This window comes from Podarcis raffonei, chromosome 2 (assembly GCF_027172205.1).
Source record: "Podarcis raffonei isolate rPodRaf1 chromosome 2, rPodRaf1.pri, whole genome shotgun sequence".
NCBI classification, from domain to species: domain Eukaryota; kingdom Metazoa; phylum Chordata; class Lepidosauria; order Squamata; family Lacertidae; genus Podarcis; species Podarcis raffonei.
This window is the reverse complement of record NC_070603.1, coordinates 121,887,828-121,908,525: the sequence shown is the minus strand read 5'-3', so window position 1 is coordinate 121,908,525 and position 20,698 is coordinate 121,887,828. Positions and strand designations below refer to the sequence as shown.

The following is a 20,698-nucleotide window of genomic DNA, read 5'->3' as shown; positions in this document are numbered from 1 at the left end:
CGAACAGCTCTTACTGTCAGGAAGTTCTTCCTAATGTTTAGGTGGAATCTTCTTTCTTGTAGTTTGGATCCATTGCTCCGTGTCCGCTTCTCTGGAGCAGCAGAAAACAACCTTTCTCCCTCCTCTATGTGACATCCTTTTATATATTTGAACATGGCTATCATATCACCCCTTAACCTCCTCTTCTCCAGGCTAAACATGCCCAGCTCCCTTAGCCGTTCCTCATAAGGCATCGTTTCCAGGCCTTTGACCATTTTGGTTGCCCTCCTCTGGACACGTTCCAGTTTGTCAGTGTCCTTCTTGAACTGTGCATGTTCATCTCCACGTTATTTGCCAATGGATTTTTTCTGCCATGGAAACAAAGAACATGGATTTGAGCGCTGAACTTGTGCTATATTCCCCTATATTTCCAGAGGTGGTTTTTTACGTCGTGAGGAAGTTCAAATATAGGATGGAAATTACCGGTAACTGTGAGCAAAAAGTTGAGAAAACAGAATTAGCTGCTGTGTGAATGCAAGCCTGAGTGATGAAACCAACAAGCTTGAGATTGTGGGACTTGACTTTGCCAGAGAAATGTCCCATCCTTTGACCACAAGGTTTTGCAAATGCTCTGAATGGACTTCCCCATTAGTATTTCCTGGCAATGGCAACCTCTGGTTGAGGATGCTTGTGCGACCAATAGACTAAATTTGACGAGGCTAAATAATTTCCGCAGCATTAATTCAATAGAAGTAGCCATTGTGTATGCCCCTGCTTTGTTCAATTAATTACCCAATTAATTAATTAAATCTATATCCTGCCCTTCCTCCCAAAGGAGCCCAAAGCAGTAAACAAATATATTCATCATCATCATACGTAACACATTTTACATTTTATAAAAACGGTCAGGCAACAAAAATGAAATTTAAGAGCAGGTGTTGTTGGAGAAATTAAAAGGGGGTTCCTAGACTGGGGGTATCCTTCCCAGAAACCCAAAAGGTGCATAGAGACAGCCTCAAAAATAAGGAGGCTGTAAAGAATCCCATTCAAAGCAATGTTTTTTATACACACGTGATTACTGTTCACCAATCAAAGGATTCTTAACAGATGCAACACAGCATTCTTAACAGATGCAACCCAATGTCATCACCTTGAACCAACCAAAATCACCTGGCTCTTTAGATCAGCCCTTACCATAATATCATGTGATGACTTATAACCATCTATTCTTTCTTTCTTTAGACTTTGACTAATTTTCCTATTCATTAAATGCCTCCCAATATCCTCTTTCATGTGTCTACAAAACAATTCAAGATGAATCGCAATTGCCATGCCTAGCCGATTCTCCTTCCATGCATACAGCGGTCACCATAGATCCCAACAGATTGTTCTTTTCAGTGTTCTGGAACGGACATTCGCTACGTGCAGTACCTAAAAGCAGCTAGTTCTGAAAGCAGGCAGGAATGCGCCAGGCTTTTCGGTTTAGCTAGGCCATAGGCTCAAAAGAAAATGGAATAATCAAAATGGTTGTTGTTCTTTAGTCATTTAGTCGTGTCCGACTCTTCGTGACCCCATGAACCAGAGCACGCCAAAGAATTGATGCTTCTGAATTATGGTGCTGGAGGAGACTCTTGAGAGCCCCATGGACTGCAAGAAGATTAAACCTATCCATTCTTAAGGAAATCAGCCCTGAGTGCTCACTGGAAGGACAGATCCTGAAGCTGAGGCTCCAATACTTTGGCCACCTCATGAGAAGAGAAGACTTCCTGGAAAAGACCCTGATGTTGGGAAAGATGGAGGGCACAAGGAGAAGGGGACGACAGAGGACGAGATGGTTGGACAGTGTTCTCGAAGCTACCAACATGAGTTTGATCAAAATGATACAGTTTGTGAAATTCTTATTTTCTCCATCAGGGTAGATGTGTCTGGGCAGACCTGCCAAAGGAGAAACACTTCAGGAGGCGTCTAAAACAGTACAATGATTCTAGTTCAACCCCCTTCAATCACAGAATGGAGATAAGGCAGGCAATTATAGAGGTGCAAGTTCTGCAGACTGAAGTGATCAAGTTGGTACGTAAGGGGTAAGGTGATCTCTTAAGTAAATAAACTCCAGCCTGATTCTAGCCTTATGAAGAGATTTGGTGCAACCAAAAGCTTGCATACTCTTTAGTAACACTTTGGTTGTTCTGAAAAAGTATATATATATTTTAAAGCATTCATTTAAACAACCTTAAAACAATGACTTCCCTTCTTCTCTTTCAGTGGTTCATTTTGTATGCCATACATCCCTGCATATTTTACATTAACTAAACCATTCAGTAATCCATTGTTACATCCATCAAAACCTATTTACACGGTTGAATTTATCTTAATGCTAACAGCGTTTTTAAATAAACACAATTTTCACCCATATATTCAGGGAACATTTTCCAGCCTTCTTTTTGTTAGGAGTCCTTTTTGTTAGGGATAATTCAGTGGGAAATTCCCAGGTGTCAAAAAAGACTATGTATGCTACTACTGTGGTCCGTGTTTTGTTAGCCCCAAAATGGAAAACGAGCGAGGTCCCAGCTAAAAAAAAAGAATGGCAACTTAAACTGATGGAATACGTGCAGCTCACAGATTTAACTTACAGAATAAGAGAACAAGAAGAATATATGTTTAAAGAAGACTAGTCGTTTTGAAAAAGCTGGTGCCCTGATAATAATGGATTTTGGAAACTTACGTTTTCTGTAATGCGTGTATGCCAATGCTTTTCAGATAAACAAACCTTGAAATTCTTCAAGAGCAATCCTATGCAGAATACTTGATTAAGTTGTGTTGAATTTGATGGGTAAGTAGGTCTTGCAAAACAATTTTAAAATGCATATATTAGACTTATTACAAAAGCTCCTTACCTGCCTCAGGGGGAAGGGAAGAGCAAGAAATGCTTCAAACATAAACTGCTTAATGCCTTAGTGACAGATACAAGGGAGTTAACTGGCTCTGACTTCAGCCTTCCTGGCGTTTGTGGGGAAAGGTCAGTGAGTCAGCCAGGTACGTGTCTTTTCTTGGGCATCACCTGAGGATGAAGATGCAGCTTTTGCTAAGAGGTGGGGTGTGAGAGAGAGAAGGGCAAGGAAGGAGAAAGGAAAAGGGGTAGCAGAACTGAAAGCAAATGAAAGATCGGGATACAAGAATTAAAAACTAGAAGACTGCCAAATGGGTGATATAAGGGTCAAATCATCCACCTAGCAACAGCTGCATGGCTGAAATGGGCCCAGCGCTGGAGATATAATTCATTGCACTCTAAAGGGATGGTGGAATAAGGAATGGCAAGTGTAAAGGTAAAGGGACCCCTGCCCATTAGGTCCAGTCGCAGACAACTCTGGGGTTACACACTCATCTCGCTTTACTGGCCGAGGGAGCCGGGGTACAGCTTCTGCGTCATGTGGCCAGCATGACTAAGCAGCTTCTGGCGAACCAGAGCAGCGCACGGAAATGCTGTTTACCTTCCCGCCGGAGCTGTACCTATTTATCTACTTGCACTTTGATGTGCTTTCGAACTGCTAGGTTGGCAGGAGCTGGGACCGAACAATGGGAGCTCGCCCCGTTGCGGGGATTCGAACCACTGACCTTCTGATCAGCAAGCCCTAGGCTCTGTGGTTTAGACCAGTCGCAGTAAAAGTGATGGAGTATAACAGACAACTAAGATCTAAAGTGTCATTTTCAGTTATTTGGTTTTCGTTTGTTGAATTTGTTTTGTGACAACAGGGAGGTTTCCTATCTTGCCCCACCCTGAATCTCCACCCTCCATTATGAACTGATATCATGCCTAATCATTTTTGGCATTTAGCTTGAAAAGGTATAAATTACCTGGAGACAAATGGTTATAAGAAACTGTAACTATAATCACAGGTCTGTAACTCTACCCACATGTGCATTGTAATGGTTAACTAAACACATCTATTAGGTTTGTTATTGCATAAGAATTTTAAAAATCTCTTGGTGTAACCTTGGTTTTCCTGCATATTGTGATTTACTGGTTCTAAAAGTATACATTGCTGTCCTCTTTATTCCTAGGCTTTGTTCTTAAGATTTACCTCTCAGCATTTAAAGTTATTGCTAAATTAGTTCTGTCTGACAAAGTTTGAAAACTTTTAGCAGACGTAAAATGATTTAGTGGGTATTTTTAGCTATTGAATGTAGAAACTATGGTAAAGGTTGCACACAGAGTTCTTGCAATTTAATTTTCTGCAAGGTATCTCGGATGCAAAAAGAAGTGTTTGTATTATTATTTACATCTTAAACTGGTTTATGCATTCTTAAAAAGAAATATACATATAAATTATATTTATTGGCCTTTCCTATTGGTGTTTCTACATCTTCTCCATTATTATTTGTGCCCCCACTCTTCTTTCTGTGTGTTTACAATTGGCACTGGGATCACGTTCATGGTCAGGTTTCATTATCTGTGTCTCGTCTGTTATTATGTATGCTTTTGTTCATCCGAAAATTTCAATTAAATTAAAAAAAATAAATAAAGTGGAAACACTAGACGTTCACTATTCCTCAATGCTGAGGTTTTAGGGCTTTGGATAGATACTGTATTTTTTGCTCTATAAGACGCACCAGACCAGAAGACGCACCTAGTTTTAGGAGGAGGAAAACAAGAAAAAAAATATTCTGAATCTCAGAAGCCAGAACAGCAAGAGGAATTGCTGCGCAGTGAAAGCAGCAACCCCTCTTGCTGTTCTGGCTTCTGGGATAGCTGCGCAGCCTGCATTCGCTCCATAAGACGCGCACACATTTCCCCTTACTTTTTAGGAGGGAAAAAGTGAGTCTCATAGAGCAAAAAATACGGTAATTCCAATCTGCTGTGGCGGGACTGGACCCAGCATTCAGTCACATCAGGCACCCCAGCCTGTTATGCTGTTTCCCTGCAACTTCCCAGAGTTCAGGTAGGCAGGACTACATGGAGAAAGGAGTAGGAAAACGACAAAAGTTGGATTGTGAGCAAAATTAGCCTACAGACAGCAACTTGGTTGATTTCTGCCCTTCAGCTGCCATTTATACCATTCTTTATACCATTCTACCTGGAGACATTCCAAATTTCAGAGAGCTAGCCTAACATTGCTGGGAACAACCAAAGTCCTCTTACCATCGCCAGTGTTGTGATGCTCAAAATGTTCATGCCTGTGTGCACTTTGCTACAACTCTGTTTTATGAGCCAGAGAAGCAAATTGGCTCATGGCACCGGAAGGGTACAGGATGTGCATGTGTCAGAGAGGACTGGGGTCAGCTAGGGGTCCCTGCTGTGCTCCAAGGTGGGGGGGGGCGGAATAGAGGACACACAAACTCTACTTCTCCCTATGTTCCATGGTGAGAAAATGCAAATTACTTCTGGAGCCTCTCCAGCTTCCTTAAGTCTCCACTGACGGCTTACACTGCATTTACTCCTGGCAACCACCCAAGACAGATCAGGAGTGGCTGAAAGGAGAAATAATTCAGCCAATAGGAAAATGTGCTCTGGTCCATACTGCCTGTTGTTGTTGGGTAGGTCCAGGGCTTTTTCCCCGGGGGAAACCCACCAGAATTAAGTTCCGGCGCCTCTCAGTTAGGTTCTGGAACCTCTCAGGTGAGTTCCAGCACCTCTTATGTGGGTGCCATTGCCATTCTAAGACAAAAAGGGAGGCGTTCATGGTGAGTAGACTCGTAATCTGGTGAACTGGGTTCGCGTCTCTGCTCCTCCACATGCAGCTGCTGGGTGACCTTGGGCTAGTCACACTTCTTTGAAGTCTCTCAGCCTCACTCACCTCACAGAGTGTTTGTTGTGGGCGAGGAAGGGAAAGGTGAATGTTAGCTGCTTTGAGACTCCTTAGGGTAATGATAAAGCGGGGTATCAAATCCAAACTCTTCTTCTTCTTCCTCTTCTTCTGGAAAAGTAGCACTGGGTAGGTCTCTGATCTTATCTGGGAAAGTCAAATCAGTCTTCTGAGCAGTTTGACTGGGAGTGATCGCCAAGAACATATAACAACGGTCCTGAAACACATTCATTTCCTCCCAGTACGTTTCTGAGCACAATTCAACGTGTTGGTGCTGACCTTTAAAGCCCTAAACACCCTCGGCCCAGTATACCTGAAGGAGCGTCTTCACCCCCACCGTTCAACCTGGACACAGAGGTCCAGCTCCGAGAGCCTTCTGGCGATACCCTCACTGCAAGAAGTGAGGTTACAGGGAACCAGAGGGCCTTTTCGGTAGTAGCGCTCGCCCTAGTGTGGCGAGAGCCAGTGTGGTGTAGTGGTTAAGAGCGGTAGTCTCATAATCTGGGGAACCGGGTTCGCGTCTCCGCTCCTCCACATGCAGCTGCTGGGTGACCTTGGGCCAGTCACACTTCGTTGAAGTCTCTCAGCCCCACTCACCTCACAGAGTGTTTGTTGTGGGGGAGGAAGGGAAAGGAGAAGGTTAGCCGCTTTGAGACTCCTTAAAGGGAGTGAAAGGCGGGATATCAAATCCAAACTCTTCTTCTTCTTCTTCTTCTGTGGAATGCCCTCCCACCAGATGCCAAGGAAATAAACAACTATCTGACTTTTAGAAGACATCTGAAAGCAGGTGTGTTTAGGGAAGTTTTTAACGTTTGATGTTTTTTCATGCTTTTAATATTCTGTTGGGAGCCAGCCAGAGTGGCTGGGGAAACCGAGCCAAATGGGTGGGGTATAAATAATAAATTATTATTGTTATTATTTTAGCAGCAGTTTCAGCTGATGGGTGGTGGGAGCAATCCAACAATCAGGGACTCAATTTAAGCTCCTGGTTGTTTCTTTGAAGCCCTGCCCTGGCCTGCCCACATCAGATGTTTTGTGACTTGCCCAAAATGGACTTGTGGCCCACAGGAGAAGGCCTGGCAAACCAAGTCTGGCTATGCAGAAGTGGGGACCAAGCCAAACCAGATGCCCAGACACTGAGCTTTGGCCCTCTGCTTCAATAGGAAAATAGCAAAGTGCCTTATACTATCTATCTGTCCAGCTCAGTATTTTCTGGACTGACTGGCAGTGGCTGTCTAGGGCTGGAACTACACTCACCTTTTAAAAGTTATTAGAACGATATTAGAAATATCATTGTAAAATGTCAAGGCAGCAAAAGTCCCCTTTGGTTTCGCTTTCCCTCCCTGGTTTCTGGTTGCTCTGCTGCCCCCTCTGGTGTCACATTTTAATAATGCATTATGAATGTTTTTTTAAAAAGTCGTATGGTTATATGATTGTCAGAATAATTCCTTAACTCCTTTTTAGCGTCAAAAACCTTAAGTGTAGATCTACACCAGGATTTCAGGCCAGGAACATCCATAGCCCTACCAATTTCCTATGACTGAAAGTTGATTCGAACTTAACATTATCTTGTATCATTATCAGAAAAGAAATTGAGATCAGATTTGCTTTTGAGAAACCTATTCTGGGTCTTAGTAATCACAGTGTCCTATTCTAAGTGCTCGCAGACTAACTGTTGAAAGACAGTATGCTATTGAGGTGGTTCATTCCAGAGCATTTACCCAAACAGGTGAAGTGGCACAAATATTTTGGGTGTTTCTGTGTTTGAAAGCATTGGACGCAATGAAGGAGCCTTCCGAAGGCTGGCAGCAGGAGGAGGTCTCTCCGCCCCACCGCCAGCCTTCGGAGCAGCCTTCCGAAGGCTAGCGGCGGGAGGAGGTCTCTCCGCCCCACCGCCAGCCTTCGGAGGAGGTCCGAGGACAGTGGGGAAGACGCGCTGCGCTTCCCCGCTGTCCCGGAGATTTCCCTATGGGCTTTCGTCTTGCGAAGGAAGCCCATAGGGAAATTCGTTTTGCGAAGCGCCTCCAAAACGGAAAACCCTTTCGTCTAGCGGGTTTTCCGTCTTGCGAGGCGTTCGTCTTGCGGGGCACCACTGTACAGTGGTACCTCGGGTTGAATACGCTTCAGGTTACAGACTCCGCTAACCCAGAAATATTACCTCAGGTTCAGAACTTTGCCCCAGGATGAGCATAGAAATGGTAGCACAGCGGCAGCAGGAGGCCCCATTAGCTAAAGTGGTGCTTCAAGTTAAGAACCGTTTCAGGTTAAGAACGGACCTCCGGAACGAATTAAGTACTTTACCTGAGGTACCACTGTAGTAAGGTCCTATGTCCTCTAGGAGAACCATATAAGCCTACATTGATTCCTGCACATTTGTTTAAAGCAATGTGAAGTAAAGGAGTCTGAACCAAAGAGTTCTGTCATGGATGCTTTAGCTGAGATTCCTTAGGGTCTAGTGCTTTAAAGGTATGGTGTGAATGGGAGCTATCCCTTTAATGGGAAGCCCGAATGCAAGAACAACTCTCCCCACCCACGAATCCCAGAAACTGCGATTCAGAGCTACGGCTGCCTCAAGCTGCTGTGCTTTTCAAAGGCTTTAAGTTGTGGAGTTTAAATCACTAGCTAAGAGAAAGCCAGGCCTCTGGTCACACAATTCCCCCCAAAAAATTTTGTTTCATTTAAAAAAAACGTTTATTTGCAAATTCAACAGATAAAAATAACCTTATATAACAAATACAAATAGTAACAAAATAAGAATACATACAACACATTATATACATAGTGCTCATCACATTAAGGACTCTGCTAGTCTGATAAAGTGTTGTGCATGCAATATAACACTGTGCCACCAGATGGCGCTGTGGAGTCCCATCTTTCCCTCCCGGATTTCCCTGTTTAAATTTACAACACGTTTAACTGAAACTCTGATGTGTTCAAATCCAGTCTAGATATCCAAAAGGCATCCGCACAAAACTGGCATCTCTAAGACATATTTTCAAATGTCGCCAAGGCAATGCAAAAGGTCATTATTTATCAAAATGTGTGTGCTGTGTACAAAACTAAGTAGAAATAGCTCAATGTGTTGCATTTGTGGTTTAGTACACTCGCCTTTCTGCACTGCTACACATGAGGCAGCCCAGGAGCTGCAGAAACGATGAAAAACCTCACATCCTACTGCAATGCAATGCCAGTAAGTCATAATGAAATAAACTCTAGAAATAAACAAGTCAATCAAAGTGCTGTCCAATAGTTCCTTTCAAACACAACGGGGCAGTGATAAATGAATATTCAAAAGTATCGTAGCTCCAGGCTGGTGCAAATCCTATGTGGTTGTTCTGTATTTTGGTGGGAAGGTGGATTTTTGCTACAAAATACAAAACACCACTCATGTTCTTTGGGAGAACCCGGTGGCTGTGATGCACGCGGCCGATGAGAATTGTAGTCCAAAACATTTGGAGGGCACCAGATTGTGAAGGTTGCTGTAATTATTCATGTGCTTTCTCCTGAAGGGATACCAGAATATCCACACTCCACTATCCAGGCATAGGCAAACTTGGCCCCCCCAGGTATTTTGGAACTACAACTCCCATCATCCCTAGTTAACAGGACCAGTGGTCAGGGATGATGGGATGTGTAGTCCCAAAACAGCTGGAGGGCCGAGTTTGCCTATGCCTGCTCTTAGCCGTTGAGTTTCTCCCAAGTGCAAGTTTTGTAATGCGAATTAACGTATGTATTCCACAAAAACCTCGATGTTTATAAAGTGCGTTCACCTCCGTGAATTCTCTGGTGAAGTTTAAGACTTGATCCGTGACGGAAACTCTTCTCACACTGGGAACATTGATACGGCTTCTCCCCTGTGTGGATTCTGTGGTGCCTGTTCAGGTTTCCACTCCAGCTGAAGCTCTTTCCGCACTCGAAGCATTTGTACGGCTTCTCCCCTGTGTGAATTCTTTTATGCACTCTCAGGTACGTGCTCTGAACAAAGCTCTTTCCACACTCTGAGCATTTATAGGGCTTTGTGCCAACATGGAATCTCTGGTCTGAGCTGCGAGAGAATGGCTTCCTGTTCTCTGAATATTCATGTGGTTTTTCTCCCATGTGGATTCTCTGATGTTTAGTAAGGTTCATCCAGCCAATGAAACCCTTTCCACACTCTGAGCACATCAACAGTCTCTCTCCATTCTCAATATTCCTTTTGTTTCCTGCATGACGTTCTGCCAGTATTGGAACTTCACAGAAGCCAGCCCCTGCAGAAGTCAAGCGCTTCTTCTGCTTTTGTTCAGTTTTCTTTCTTTGAGGACTGTTTTCTTCATCACTATCACTCCCATCACCTGAAAGAATCGAGAGAGAAATCAGGAACAGGTCCTCAAATCAGGAAGGAAACTCAATGAAATCAAAGAAAGCAGAAAATATTAAGTGGAGAGGCAGATCCCTTTCAATTCCATCAAACAGCCTCTGATGGTGAAAAGGAAATAATAACTGATACTGTTACACATGCCACATGTGTTCCGCATTTGTAGGAAATTGGTATTTTAGTATGGCAGTCTCTATACTTTTGAACTCCCTGCATATTGATATGAGACAAGTGCCTTCACTCTACTCTTTTTGGCGCCTGCTAAAAGCATTTTTGCTCCGACAAGTCTACCCAGATATCTAGAATACTGATGTGTTTGTAGTTTATTACTATTTTAAATTATTTGAATTTACCCTTGATTTCTGCAGGGGAACAGCTGTAGTTGCTTTGTGCCTTGCTTTGAGGTTTTTCTATAATCAAGCGCTAAATAATGTTTTTGTAAAATAAGTAGCATAAAGTAAATCTATTACGCACCCTCTGCCAACGGGTCCTGGGGTGGTTTACAACAATCTAAAATCCGTAATTTTAAAAAGGATAAAAATATTACAGTCCTGGGAAAGGGGCAGGCTCTCAAAACATGTCTCAAGGCCAGGGTAGAGAGCTACCTCTTCAGCATTCAATTACAGGTAAGAGAAAACAGGTGAGTTTTTATAAAGACTTTCTTAAACTGAGGGGAGCCCCTGTTGTATATCTTTCAGAAGTGAATTCCAGAGTGCAGGAGACACTACTAAAAAGGTCCTGCCTCCTTCTGGTGCCGAGTTTAATTACAGAGGGCATGGGAGTCTGGCCACACAGAAATCAAAATGTCTGCCAGGTGTCTGCATAGCTTGCTAGGCCGAAAATGCAGGAGTCCCATGTCAATTAAGCACCTACCTGCTAATGTCTCTTCTTCTTCAGAGCCCTCAAGGAATGCATTTTCCCATTCTTTCTGCAAAGCGACGTCAGATTTGGAAACTGGTAGTCCTTTTTTCAGAGAAAGAAGATATTATTTATTAAATTTATATACTGCCCTTTATCAGGGCGTCGTACAACGTTAAAACACATTACACAGCATCAATGACAAAAACATAGTAAAGAGCATACTGACAGACAACCTAATTATAATAATAGTCCCCACACTTTTACAGGTCATAGATTAATTAATAGCCATAGGCCTGGGTAATGCTATAATGCTGCCTTAAATGTATAGCTTGGATGGGGCCAGAACTTATTTAACTGACTATTTATTTATTTGAATTTTTTTGATTTGCACTTTCATAGCATATATCAAGTCAGCTCGTGGCATAAATTCAATTAAATCAGTCAATAAATATCTGTAAAATGGTAAGCCAGTAAGCTTACTGGGAAATGATATATAATGAATTGAAGAGGATGTTCAAAATAACCTTTCTAAAAAAAACAACAACAACAACAACAACAACAAAAAACCCTTCTCTTTTGGGAATTTAGCGACAGAACTACCTAAATTGTATAGAAATTTATTTATGTATGCGACTACAATAGCAAGGATGCAAAAACTTATGGAATATGCAGAAATGGCGAAATTTACCAGAAGAATAAGAAATCAAGATAAACTTTTTATAAAAGAATGGAAATGGCTTAGTGAATATTTACAGATAAACTGCAAACAGATAAAAACATGGGCAGGATTACTGCAATAACCTGCAGTTTCATTTGAGTTTATATTTAAAGTAGATAATTAAATGAGCAAATTAAATGAGTTTGGATATGCAGAAGATATTAAAAAATAAATTTAAGGAACCGCAGAAAGAGGGGGGAAGGAAGCCAGAATTTGAAATGTTAAACTGATTGTGAAATTAATGAAATGTATGGATTTGAAAAGTATAAATAAACTTTAAAATAATATAAATAAATATCTGTAAAACGTAGTTGCAAACATCAGTAAAACAGCAACAGATACTAGCTGGCTGAAGGGTGGGGGGGAATCCATATTGTAAAGATGTGTCTGAAAAGTAAAGTTTTTAAGAGACGCATAGCTGTCAACGTTTCCCTTTTTTAAAGGGAAATTCCCTTATTCTGAATAGGATTCCTCGCAAGAAAAGGGAAAAGTTGGCAGCTATGTAGATGTCTGAAAGAAGGCAGGGAGTTCTGCAGGGTGGAGATTGCCACACTAAAGGCCCTGTCAGCTACTGTCACACGCCGTGAAGTTTCCCACAATGCACTGCCGCATACAAAGAGCAGCAACTATTCCCGCTTTCAGGATCTATCAGCCAAAACCAAGGAGGAGCCTTACCTAGAAATACCAGACTCGCATAATTCTCCTCCATGACTTCTTTGTGCAGCGCTCTCTGGTCCGGATCCAGCAGAGCCCATTCGTCCTCTTTGAAATGCACCACCACCTCCTCAAGGGACACGGGAGCCTGAAAGAAGGATGGCCCATCAAATCCCACACCTCTCGCTGGGTGATTCCAACCGTCTCCCCAACGATTCCGCCCACCCCGTACCTGTTCCAACTGAGCAGAAGCCATTTCCAGTCCACCACAAAGAGGAGGAGGCCTAGAAGGAACCTCTGGGGCCATCCTGCTGTCTCCAAACGTTGTTTGACATCCTACGGAGAAGACAAAGAAAACGGGGAGGCATTTTAGGCTCCGTAATTTAACCACAGGATCCAGGCATATTCAAGAGAAGGAGAGACTATGTTGAAGCCTGCTCCGTTATGGTCCTTACCCAGAAAGGTGGTGCCCATGTCAGCCTCCTGCTTGATCTCCCTGAACAGCGGCCTCTCGGTGGCATCTGGCAGGGTGTTCTCTGCCTCCATGAAACGTGAGGTTGTTTTGGATGACATCTCCTGCACCTGAGATAGGAAAGTGGAGGGGGGGTGAGAGACAGGAAACAGGTCAGGCAAAGGCCAGGGGTGCCATTAAATAACGCAAGATGAATAAATGTTCAAGTATTAAGTTATTATTACCGTATTGGCCCGTATATAAGCCGCACTCCCCTCCCCCCAAATTCCGACCATGAAAAGTTAAAGTGCAGCTTTATATTCACGACCTTACAAAAATTATCCAGTATGCAGCCAGGAGCGCGGGGCAAACAGCACCAGGAGCATTGCAAAGCGGTGCCTGTCCCATGCGTAGTCCCACGTCCTCTCCCCCAAGGCCAGGAAGGGAGAAAGCGAGGAAGGGAGCAGCTTATATTCGGGCCAATACGGTATTATTATCATCATCATTATTAATAATAATAATAATAATTTACCCTCCCTCTCACTCTAAGGTCCCAGGAGAGGTTGCAGCATTAAAACACAATATTAAAAACAATTCAAAACTTGGACTCATAGAAGTAAGGAGAGTCCTAAAAGCAAGCATACACCTCAAAAGCCAGGGTAAAAATGAGTGTCATCAGCATTCGCTGGAAGCTGTATAATGTAGGTACCAGATGTACCTCTGTGGGGAAGAAGTGCCACAGCTTAGGGGCCACAACAGAGAAGGCCTTCTGCCACCCACCAAACCTCTGAGGGTGCAGGAACTACCAAGAGGGCACCATCTGCTGATCTCAGCACCTGAGAGGGTCTAATTTATCAGCTAGAAGATTGATCAGCACTGCCTGAGGCAGTGAATCTAAATACAACAAAAGGATTGGGGCCTTGGAATTACCAGAGCAAAACAGTTTCTCACCTCAGCCTCCTTCTGGTCTTCTGCTTGGCTCATGAGAAAACCTTCAGCCAGGGCCACTGCTTCGGCGCTGGTCTCCGGCCCACAATCTTTGACCCAGCTCTGCATCTCCGGGGGGAGGGCAGCCAGGAACTGCTCCAGGATCACCAGGTCCAGCATCTGAGCCTTGGTGCGTCTCTTCGGCTTCAGCCACTGTTGGCAAAGGCGGTGGAATTGGCTGCAAACCTCTCGGGGCCCCTCGGCCTCCTGGTAGCGGAAATGCCTGAAACGTTGGCGCCGAGCGTCTGAGCCGAGGACGTCCTCCTCACCCAGGATCTCCTGTGCGGTTCTCTTTGAGGCTGTCACACTGCCCCTCGGCTGGACGAAGTGAGGAGCTACCCCTGCTCTTTCCCCTGCGTCAGTTGCCACTAAGTCTAGCTCTTCCATCTTTCCTCCACAGAGCCGGTCATTTGCCTTTTCTTTCTGCCTAGGAGGGAAGGAGCGTGTTGTATTGCTGCTTCTTTTGGCCTTGTCAGCCACATCTCTGTGCCATTTCATGAGGTGACTGTGCATTGTGGTGGTTCCCACCTGCTGGCAGCCGCTGGGCTTCCCAAGACTAACAGTTTGACTGCAATGGGCCGCAAATTTGCTATTGGCATCCTTGGCGAAGAGTTTCCACACAAAAGACGTTTTCCCACGATGGACTGATGGTTCCATGTTGGCGGCAACCTTTTGAAGTGGGTTCTTTTGGGGCCTTTTGAAGCCAGAGGCTCCTCCTTCCTTGAGACCTGGTAGTGCCCTTTCCTTTGCACAGTCCTCCAGCACAGCGTTGCCATCTCTGGACTCAAAATCTTGGCTGCTGTTGCTCTCTAGCAAAGTGCATTCCATTGGCTGGCATGCCACACAGGTCAGCGGAGTGGACTGCAATCGAGAACTGCCTGACATGGACCGAGTGTGAGGCCTGGAGGGTATCATCTGGCCACTTCCTGCTGGCTTGTTAAGAGTGGAGTGAGATCCCAAAGTACCCGAGACAGACCGGGTTCGAGGCCTGGAAGATGCAGTCTTGCCACTTTCTGACGCCTTCTCAAGGACGTCCCTGTGCTTTCTCATCATGTGACTGTGCATTGCAGTGGTTCCCACCAGTTGGCAACCATCAGGCCTCCCAAGGCGAACGGCCCTATGGCAGACACGGCACTGGACCACAAATTTGCTTGTTGTCGTGAAGTATCTCCACACGAAAGAGATCCTCTGCCTTTTTGCTGGTGGCTCCATAGTGGTCGTGTCCTCTGGCTCAAGGGACGTGGAGGAGGACTGTCTTAGGAGGCGCCTGCTTCTACGCAGCTTTGGGACCTCGCCTGGGGTGCTGTTCAGGGGAACTTGGACACAATGTGCTTCTGCTTGCGCTGGAAGTGGCAAGTTCAGCACGTCAGAACTGGACGGTTCCTTCTTTTCCTCCATGCTGCTCTCCAATGCCAGAACGAAATTCTCATCATCCAACTCAAAAAGATCCTCTTGGGAAGGCTCCAGTGGAGATTCTTCCATAGGGTTTTGGGAACCACTCCGTGCCTCTTTTATGCTGAACTGTGGTCCCAACCAGTTCCTTTCGTTTGTCCTCTCCATCTTATTCTGCAGGTTGCCCATTGTGCAAGAGGCAGTCACTGTGAAGCAATCCAGCAGAGTCTAGTTTTTTCTGGTGGGAGAGAAAGAGAGAGAAAATCAATCAATCACTGCTTTTCAATAGAAGCACTCATTGAAATTTAATGGAAGGCAATTTGTATGAGCTTAAATATGCACTGTAGTTTTTGGATTCATCCAAGTTGCTGGAAGCTCCTTATTTCCCAAGTCAGAACCTGCAGGTTCTGTACTGATCCCCAAGGTCTTTTGGACCTCATAGTGATTGCAACTCACAACAAGGTGCAGATGATTTGCAGAAAAGTTGATTTTATTCTCTGCAAGTTTGTCACTTACTCTTCTCCAAACCATGTGTTTCCCCCCCCACACACAAATTTTTCCCTTAGCCTGCACTGTTGCTGCACTTTCTTCCACAAGCAAAGGCCTCACATCAGAAATAGGAAACATGTGTGGTCATGGCACTGCTTCAGAAACTATTGGAAATATAGCATTAATTTATTTCTATACTGCTTGGGTATTTTGTGTGTGCTTTTTAAAAGCCTCAAATCAATTAAAAAAAGATAATACTGTAACATCAAGGGAGGGAACCCCATTGTATTTTGAAACATTTTTTTGAAAAAAACTAAAACTTATTAAAATTCCCTCACCTTCTAAGCCGTAAAAGCGCTTGATCAGAAGGCAAGTAGAGTAGGTGCTGCAACACTAAACAAGGCAGGATCTACATTCCTAACCTTCCTTTCACATTACAGAACAGGCAACTGTGGTGTGATTGAAATTTAGAATGGCGTAACATTATTAAATGTCTGGATGTGAGGGGAAAAAACATTTTTTAAAAACACAGAACTTATAACTCCCATGATCCCTAGTTAGCAGGACCAGTGGTCAGGGATGATGGCTATAATCTGTAAATCTAACCAAATAAACCCAATGTCCAAAACATCTGGAGGGCCAAGTTTGCCTATGTCTGTTCTAGGGATCCCAGTTTGATGTATTACTATGAACCAGGGGCAAGTCAATTACACGGTTCAGGGGCAGTGCGAAAGGATTGCAAAACTTAGGCACCAGTTTGGAGGGCCCCCAAATTTCAGGGTTTGCAGTTAATGAAGCTCCAGACCATGTTTTGCAGTGAGTCTGCATATAAGCACCTATTTAGCTACTAAGAGGGCAAATAGCACCAGCACTTTGCAGTGGTGAGGCAGAAGTTGCTTTTGGGGTGCTGGGGTTCCTAGGATGCTGTCTTAGGGACCCTGCTCCCCAAAACATAATGGGCCTACCACCCACTCGCCCCCTGCAACCCCAGACAACTGCACCCCAGATGAGACTGACCAATGGCCCCTCCCAAAAATATACATAGAACAATTTAAATACAGGTGAGCAAAAAGAGGTGCTAAATTGATGCAGCGTGTGGTAACACCTAAACTTTGGAACTGCCTGTCTATTGACATCAAACAGGCACCCTTGCTGTATTATTCTCAGCACCCACTTAAAACATTTTTGTTTAGGCAAGCCTATCCAGACATTTATTTTTTTAATAAAGAAAGATAAAAATGACTGGTTTTTTGCAGTACATTTCTAGAGCTAATTTAACTTTACCTCAGAGGAAAACCATTTGTTGAACATCTTTTTTTCACCCTTAACTTTATGTGCGATGCATTCAGCAGGAAAAAACCAACAAATTTTTAGAAATTTTCCATTAATTTCTGTAACACACCATGTAATACTGACATGTAGAAGTGTTTCCTTTCTTACTAACTGCCCTGGATTTTAATCTTTTGAATGTTTTCGAATATTTGCTTTTAACTACAGTGGTACCTTGGTTTGCAAACAGTCTGGTTTGCATACGTTTTGGATTACAAACATGTCAAACCCGGAAGTGCATGTCCTGGTTTGCAACCTTTTTTTGGATTACAACCCATTTTTTTTGGATTACGAACAAAAAAATTTTTGGAGGCCCCATTGGCAAAAGTGCGCCTTGGGTCACAACCTGTTTTGGTTTACAAACAGACCTCCGGAACGGATTTTGGTTGTAAACCAAGGTACCACTGTATTTTTTTATTCAGCCATTTTAACGTTCTATTTTATAAATTTTGTAAGCCATTTATAGGTTTGTTTGTTTTACACACTTGAGCTGTGTATATATGTTGTGTTTATATATGCATACATGCATACACACACACATATATATGTGCATACATATATAACCTCCCATTACACAATAAATGATAATAGTGCCAAAGCAATTTACAACTAGCGTAAAAATATGGCATTGTGCCCAATGCTAGTCCTACTCAGGTCCCACAGAAGTTCATAGGTTTCTTAATTTCAGCAGGTTTACTCCGAGGAGACCTGCTGAAATTAAGAAACCTATGAACTACTTGTTCTTAGTTGGATACAAACTGGAGTAATAAAAATGGACACTGGCACGTTTAAAAGTCAGGATACGAATACAATATCATGAGAAGGGTTCGTGCCTTTGATCAACTTTGAGGGGGAGCTGACTATGAAATAGCTCTAAAGAGGGGCGGGGGGGGAACAGTGATCTTCCCTGCGTCTACTTGAAAGCTGCCCAAGGGAATGCAAAAGGGGTTTCTCAGTGTTCAAGGGCAGAACAGCTTAAGATTTCAAAGAGGGAGAAACAGAGCCTAGCTAGGTCGCGTGCATGAGCGAGGGGGACCGAAGGACTGTAGTTACGCAGAAGTTTCCCTGAAGCATTTCCTTTTCAACTTCACAATCTGCATGCATGGGCGCAGCCGGCGGGGGGGGGCAGCTGCCCGAACCCGATCGATAAAAATGCATAGCAAACAAAAATCCTGACTGCGCCCATGATTGCATGCAAGTTTTTATTCGGGGCTTCCGCATTTGTGCGCACGCACACACAAAACCTCCCTGCTTTCTAAACACACATTTTTACAGCTGCTGTGCCTCTTTGCCAGTTCCTTCCTCTCCCCTTCCCGCTCGCCTGTCTCCTTCCCGTCCTTTCCCCTGCTTGCTTGCCTGCCTTCTCCAGCCGGGAGCGCGGCGCAGCAGCTCTCCCCTTCCCCCGACGGCTGGTGGTAGGCGCGGGAGTCAGGGCGCGCGGTGCGCAATTGCCCCGTCCTCAGGGCTGGAAGAGGCAGACCAGCAGGAAGGGTGCGCGCGCGGCTATCCCGCGCCTTGGAGGGCACTCTCCGCGCCCCTCTGGAGCGCGCCCCCCGCGCCCCTTGGAAACGCGCCTGCCCTGGGCAGCGACGGCATATGCTGCGCCACTGACCCTTCTTGTCCGACCCTGACTCCCCAACGTGCAAAAAAATCCCCTTTTGGCGACGGCGGTGTCGGGAGAGGGAGAAGTTTCTAGTTGCCGGCAAAAGTTTTCAGAAAACTCCCCTCTCTGTCCAAGCCCGCTCTGGACCCCCAAAACCGCTACTCCCATCTCTATTTGATGTTTAAAGATCGGATCTATCAGTTGGGACAGAGCCACACACACTCCGCTTTTCCCGGGAGCAAATCCCTGCTTCAACGGGAGCGCACGCCAAGTTGCTAGACCTCTGGAGGTTTCGCATTACGAAAGGTAGTCGCAATCATCGAAAGGGCAAGCCGATGCTGTTATTTGCAGAACATAATTTCAAATAACTGCATCGGCTTGCCCTCTGGATGTTTTGGACTACCTTTCGTAATGCGGAAATACATAACATTTTACTAGGTTTTATACAAATATCACAAGAATAAAAACGCACAGTAACAAAAATGAAAAATACGAAAATATACTAAAGCAATATTAAACCTCCCGCCCCCCCGGGATTCCCTGAATCCCGTGACTTTCCTCCACCCCCTCTCCTGGTTCCTTTACCATATTTTTTTCTATTGCATATCTTATTTTTCCTTCAGTTTTTCTATAGTGTCCCTAAAGTTACAGGTAGGTAGCCGTGTTGGTCTGCCGTAGTCGAAGCAAAATAATAATAAAAAATCCTTACAGTAGTAGCACCTTAGAGACCAACTAAATTTGTTATTACTAAAATTACAAGTGTTCTTAAAATCCTGCCAATGCGTTAACGTGTTTACAATGCGCAATTGTGTTTCTCAAATCGCCATTGCAGCCGAGTTTAGCTTAAACCCCGCACAACCGAGCGGTTTAAGCTAAATTTGGCTGCGTGGGCAATTTGAAAAAAAAAAGACTTCATAGCAATTGTAAAAAGGAACCAACCTCAGGGTTTTAGGCAGACGATCCTACTCTCTGTAGCCAAAGGGGCGCTGCTGGAAGCTGGACGAAAGATGATTTCCAGTACGGTAATCCACACGTCCCGCAGAGAAGAAAAGTCAGCGATCTCTCCTCGACGCTGCAAACGCGTGTGAGAAAGCTTTGCAAACTAAGGGTATAAATAGTCACGGCTGCCGAAAAGAAGGGTGGGGTCGTGCAGGGCAGGAGGCGTGGCGACCTCCCAAGTCGTCGTCCCCTCTCCTACCCCCACCCAACCACAGAATGGAGAGCTTTGACCTTGCTCGGATCAAAGCGGGTTTAACGCCTCCGGCTAGTTTTCAGATCCTGAGCACGCTTTTTGAAAAATATGGGCACTGTTTGTTTATTGCATTTATCTAATTCACTTCTCTCTTTTTTTTCCATCCAAGGAGCTTCTTGTAGGGGGGGTGAATTAGTTACAGATAGGTAGCCGTGTTGGTCTGCCATAGTCAAAACAAAAAAAAATTTTCCTTCCAGTAGCACCTTAAAGACCAACTAAGTTAGTTCTTGGTATGAGCTTTCGTGTGCATGCTGTGTATCTGAAGAAGTGTGCATGCACACGAAAGCTCATACCAAGAACTAACTTAGTTGGTCTTTAAGGTGCTACTGGAAGGAAAAAAAAATTTGGGGGGTGAATTAGATGAGCCTTTGGTTCCAACGCTGCAATCCGATGATTCTGTGAATATCGGTTGCCAGGAATTGCAGATGGGGAGAGGGTTGTTGGGCTCAGGTACCATTTGCAGACCCACTGGGGGGGGAGTCTTTATTTACTTATTTACTTATTGTATTTATTTCCTGCCTTTTCATCCAAGAAGCAAAAAAGTTGGCATGCAGGGCTTTTCTCATTTAATCTCCAACAACAACCCTGTGAAGTAGGTAGGGCTGAGAGTGAGGATTTGAACCCAGGTCCTGCACTACCCCCTGGCTCTTTCAATCATAGAATCATAGAGTTCTAAGGGGTCACCAAGGGTCATCTAGTCCAACCCACTGCAATGTAGGAATCTCAGCTGTGGTCTAAAAACCACTGAGGCCAAGGCTTGCCGATCAGAAGGTTGGCAGTTCGAATCCCCGCAATGACGGGGTGAGCTCCCGTTGCTCGGTCCCTGCT

General features: G+C 44.4%; 1 protein-coding gene across 1 annotated transcript; it reads right to left on the bottom strand.

The window, feature by feature from the left end:
- Window positions 1-8,447: 8,447 nt before the first annotated feature.
- LOC128409329 (zinc finger protein with KRAB and SCAN domains 1-like) lies at window positions 8,448-19,751 on the bottom strand. The gene is made up of 7 exons (XM_053379674.1): window positions 19,558-19,751; window positions 13,770-15,435; window positions 12,823-12,949; window positions 12,600-12,703; window positions 12,389-12,515; window positions 11,008-11,097; window positions 8,448-10,111 (listed from the first exon to the last, which is right to left on the bottom strand). Exons 2-7 carry the CDS (start codon window positions 15,384-15,386, stop codon window positions 9,534-9,536), a joined length of 2,643 nt encoding a protein of 880 aa, XP_053235649.1. The 5' UTR covers window positions 15,387-15,435; window positions 19,558-19,751; the 3' UTR covers window positions 8,448-9,533.
- Between the last annotated feature and the right edge of the window lie 947 nt (window positions 19,752-20,698).

What these genes read in the sequence shown, in the direction of transcription:
- LOC128409329 (XM_053379674.1), bottom strand. Translation starts at nt 15,386, where the DNA reads ATGGGCAACCTGCAGAATAAGATGGAGAGGACAAACGAAAGGAACTGG. An exon ending in CATGGGCACCACCTTTCTGG is followed by an intron (nt 12,704 to 12,822) that starts GTAAGGACCATA and finishes TCTTCTCCGTAG; the next exon opens with GATGTCAAACAACGTTTGGA. An exon ending in TGCGAGTCTGGTATTTCTAG is followed by an intron (nt 11,098 to 12,388) that starts GTAAGGCTCCTC and finishes CTCTGAAAAAAG; the next exon opens with GACTACCAGTTTCCAAATCT.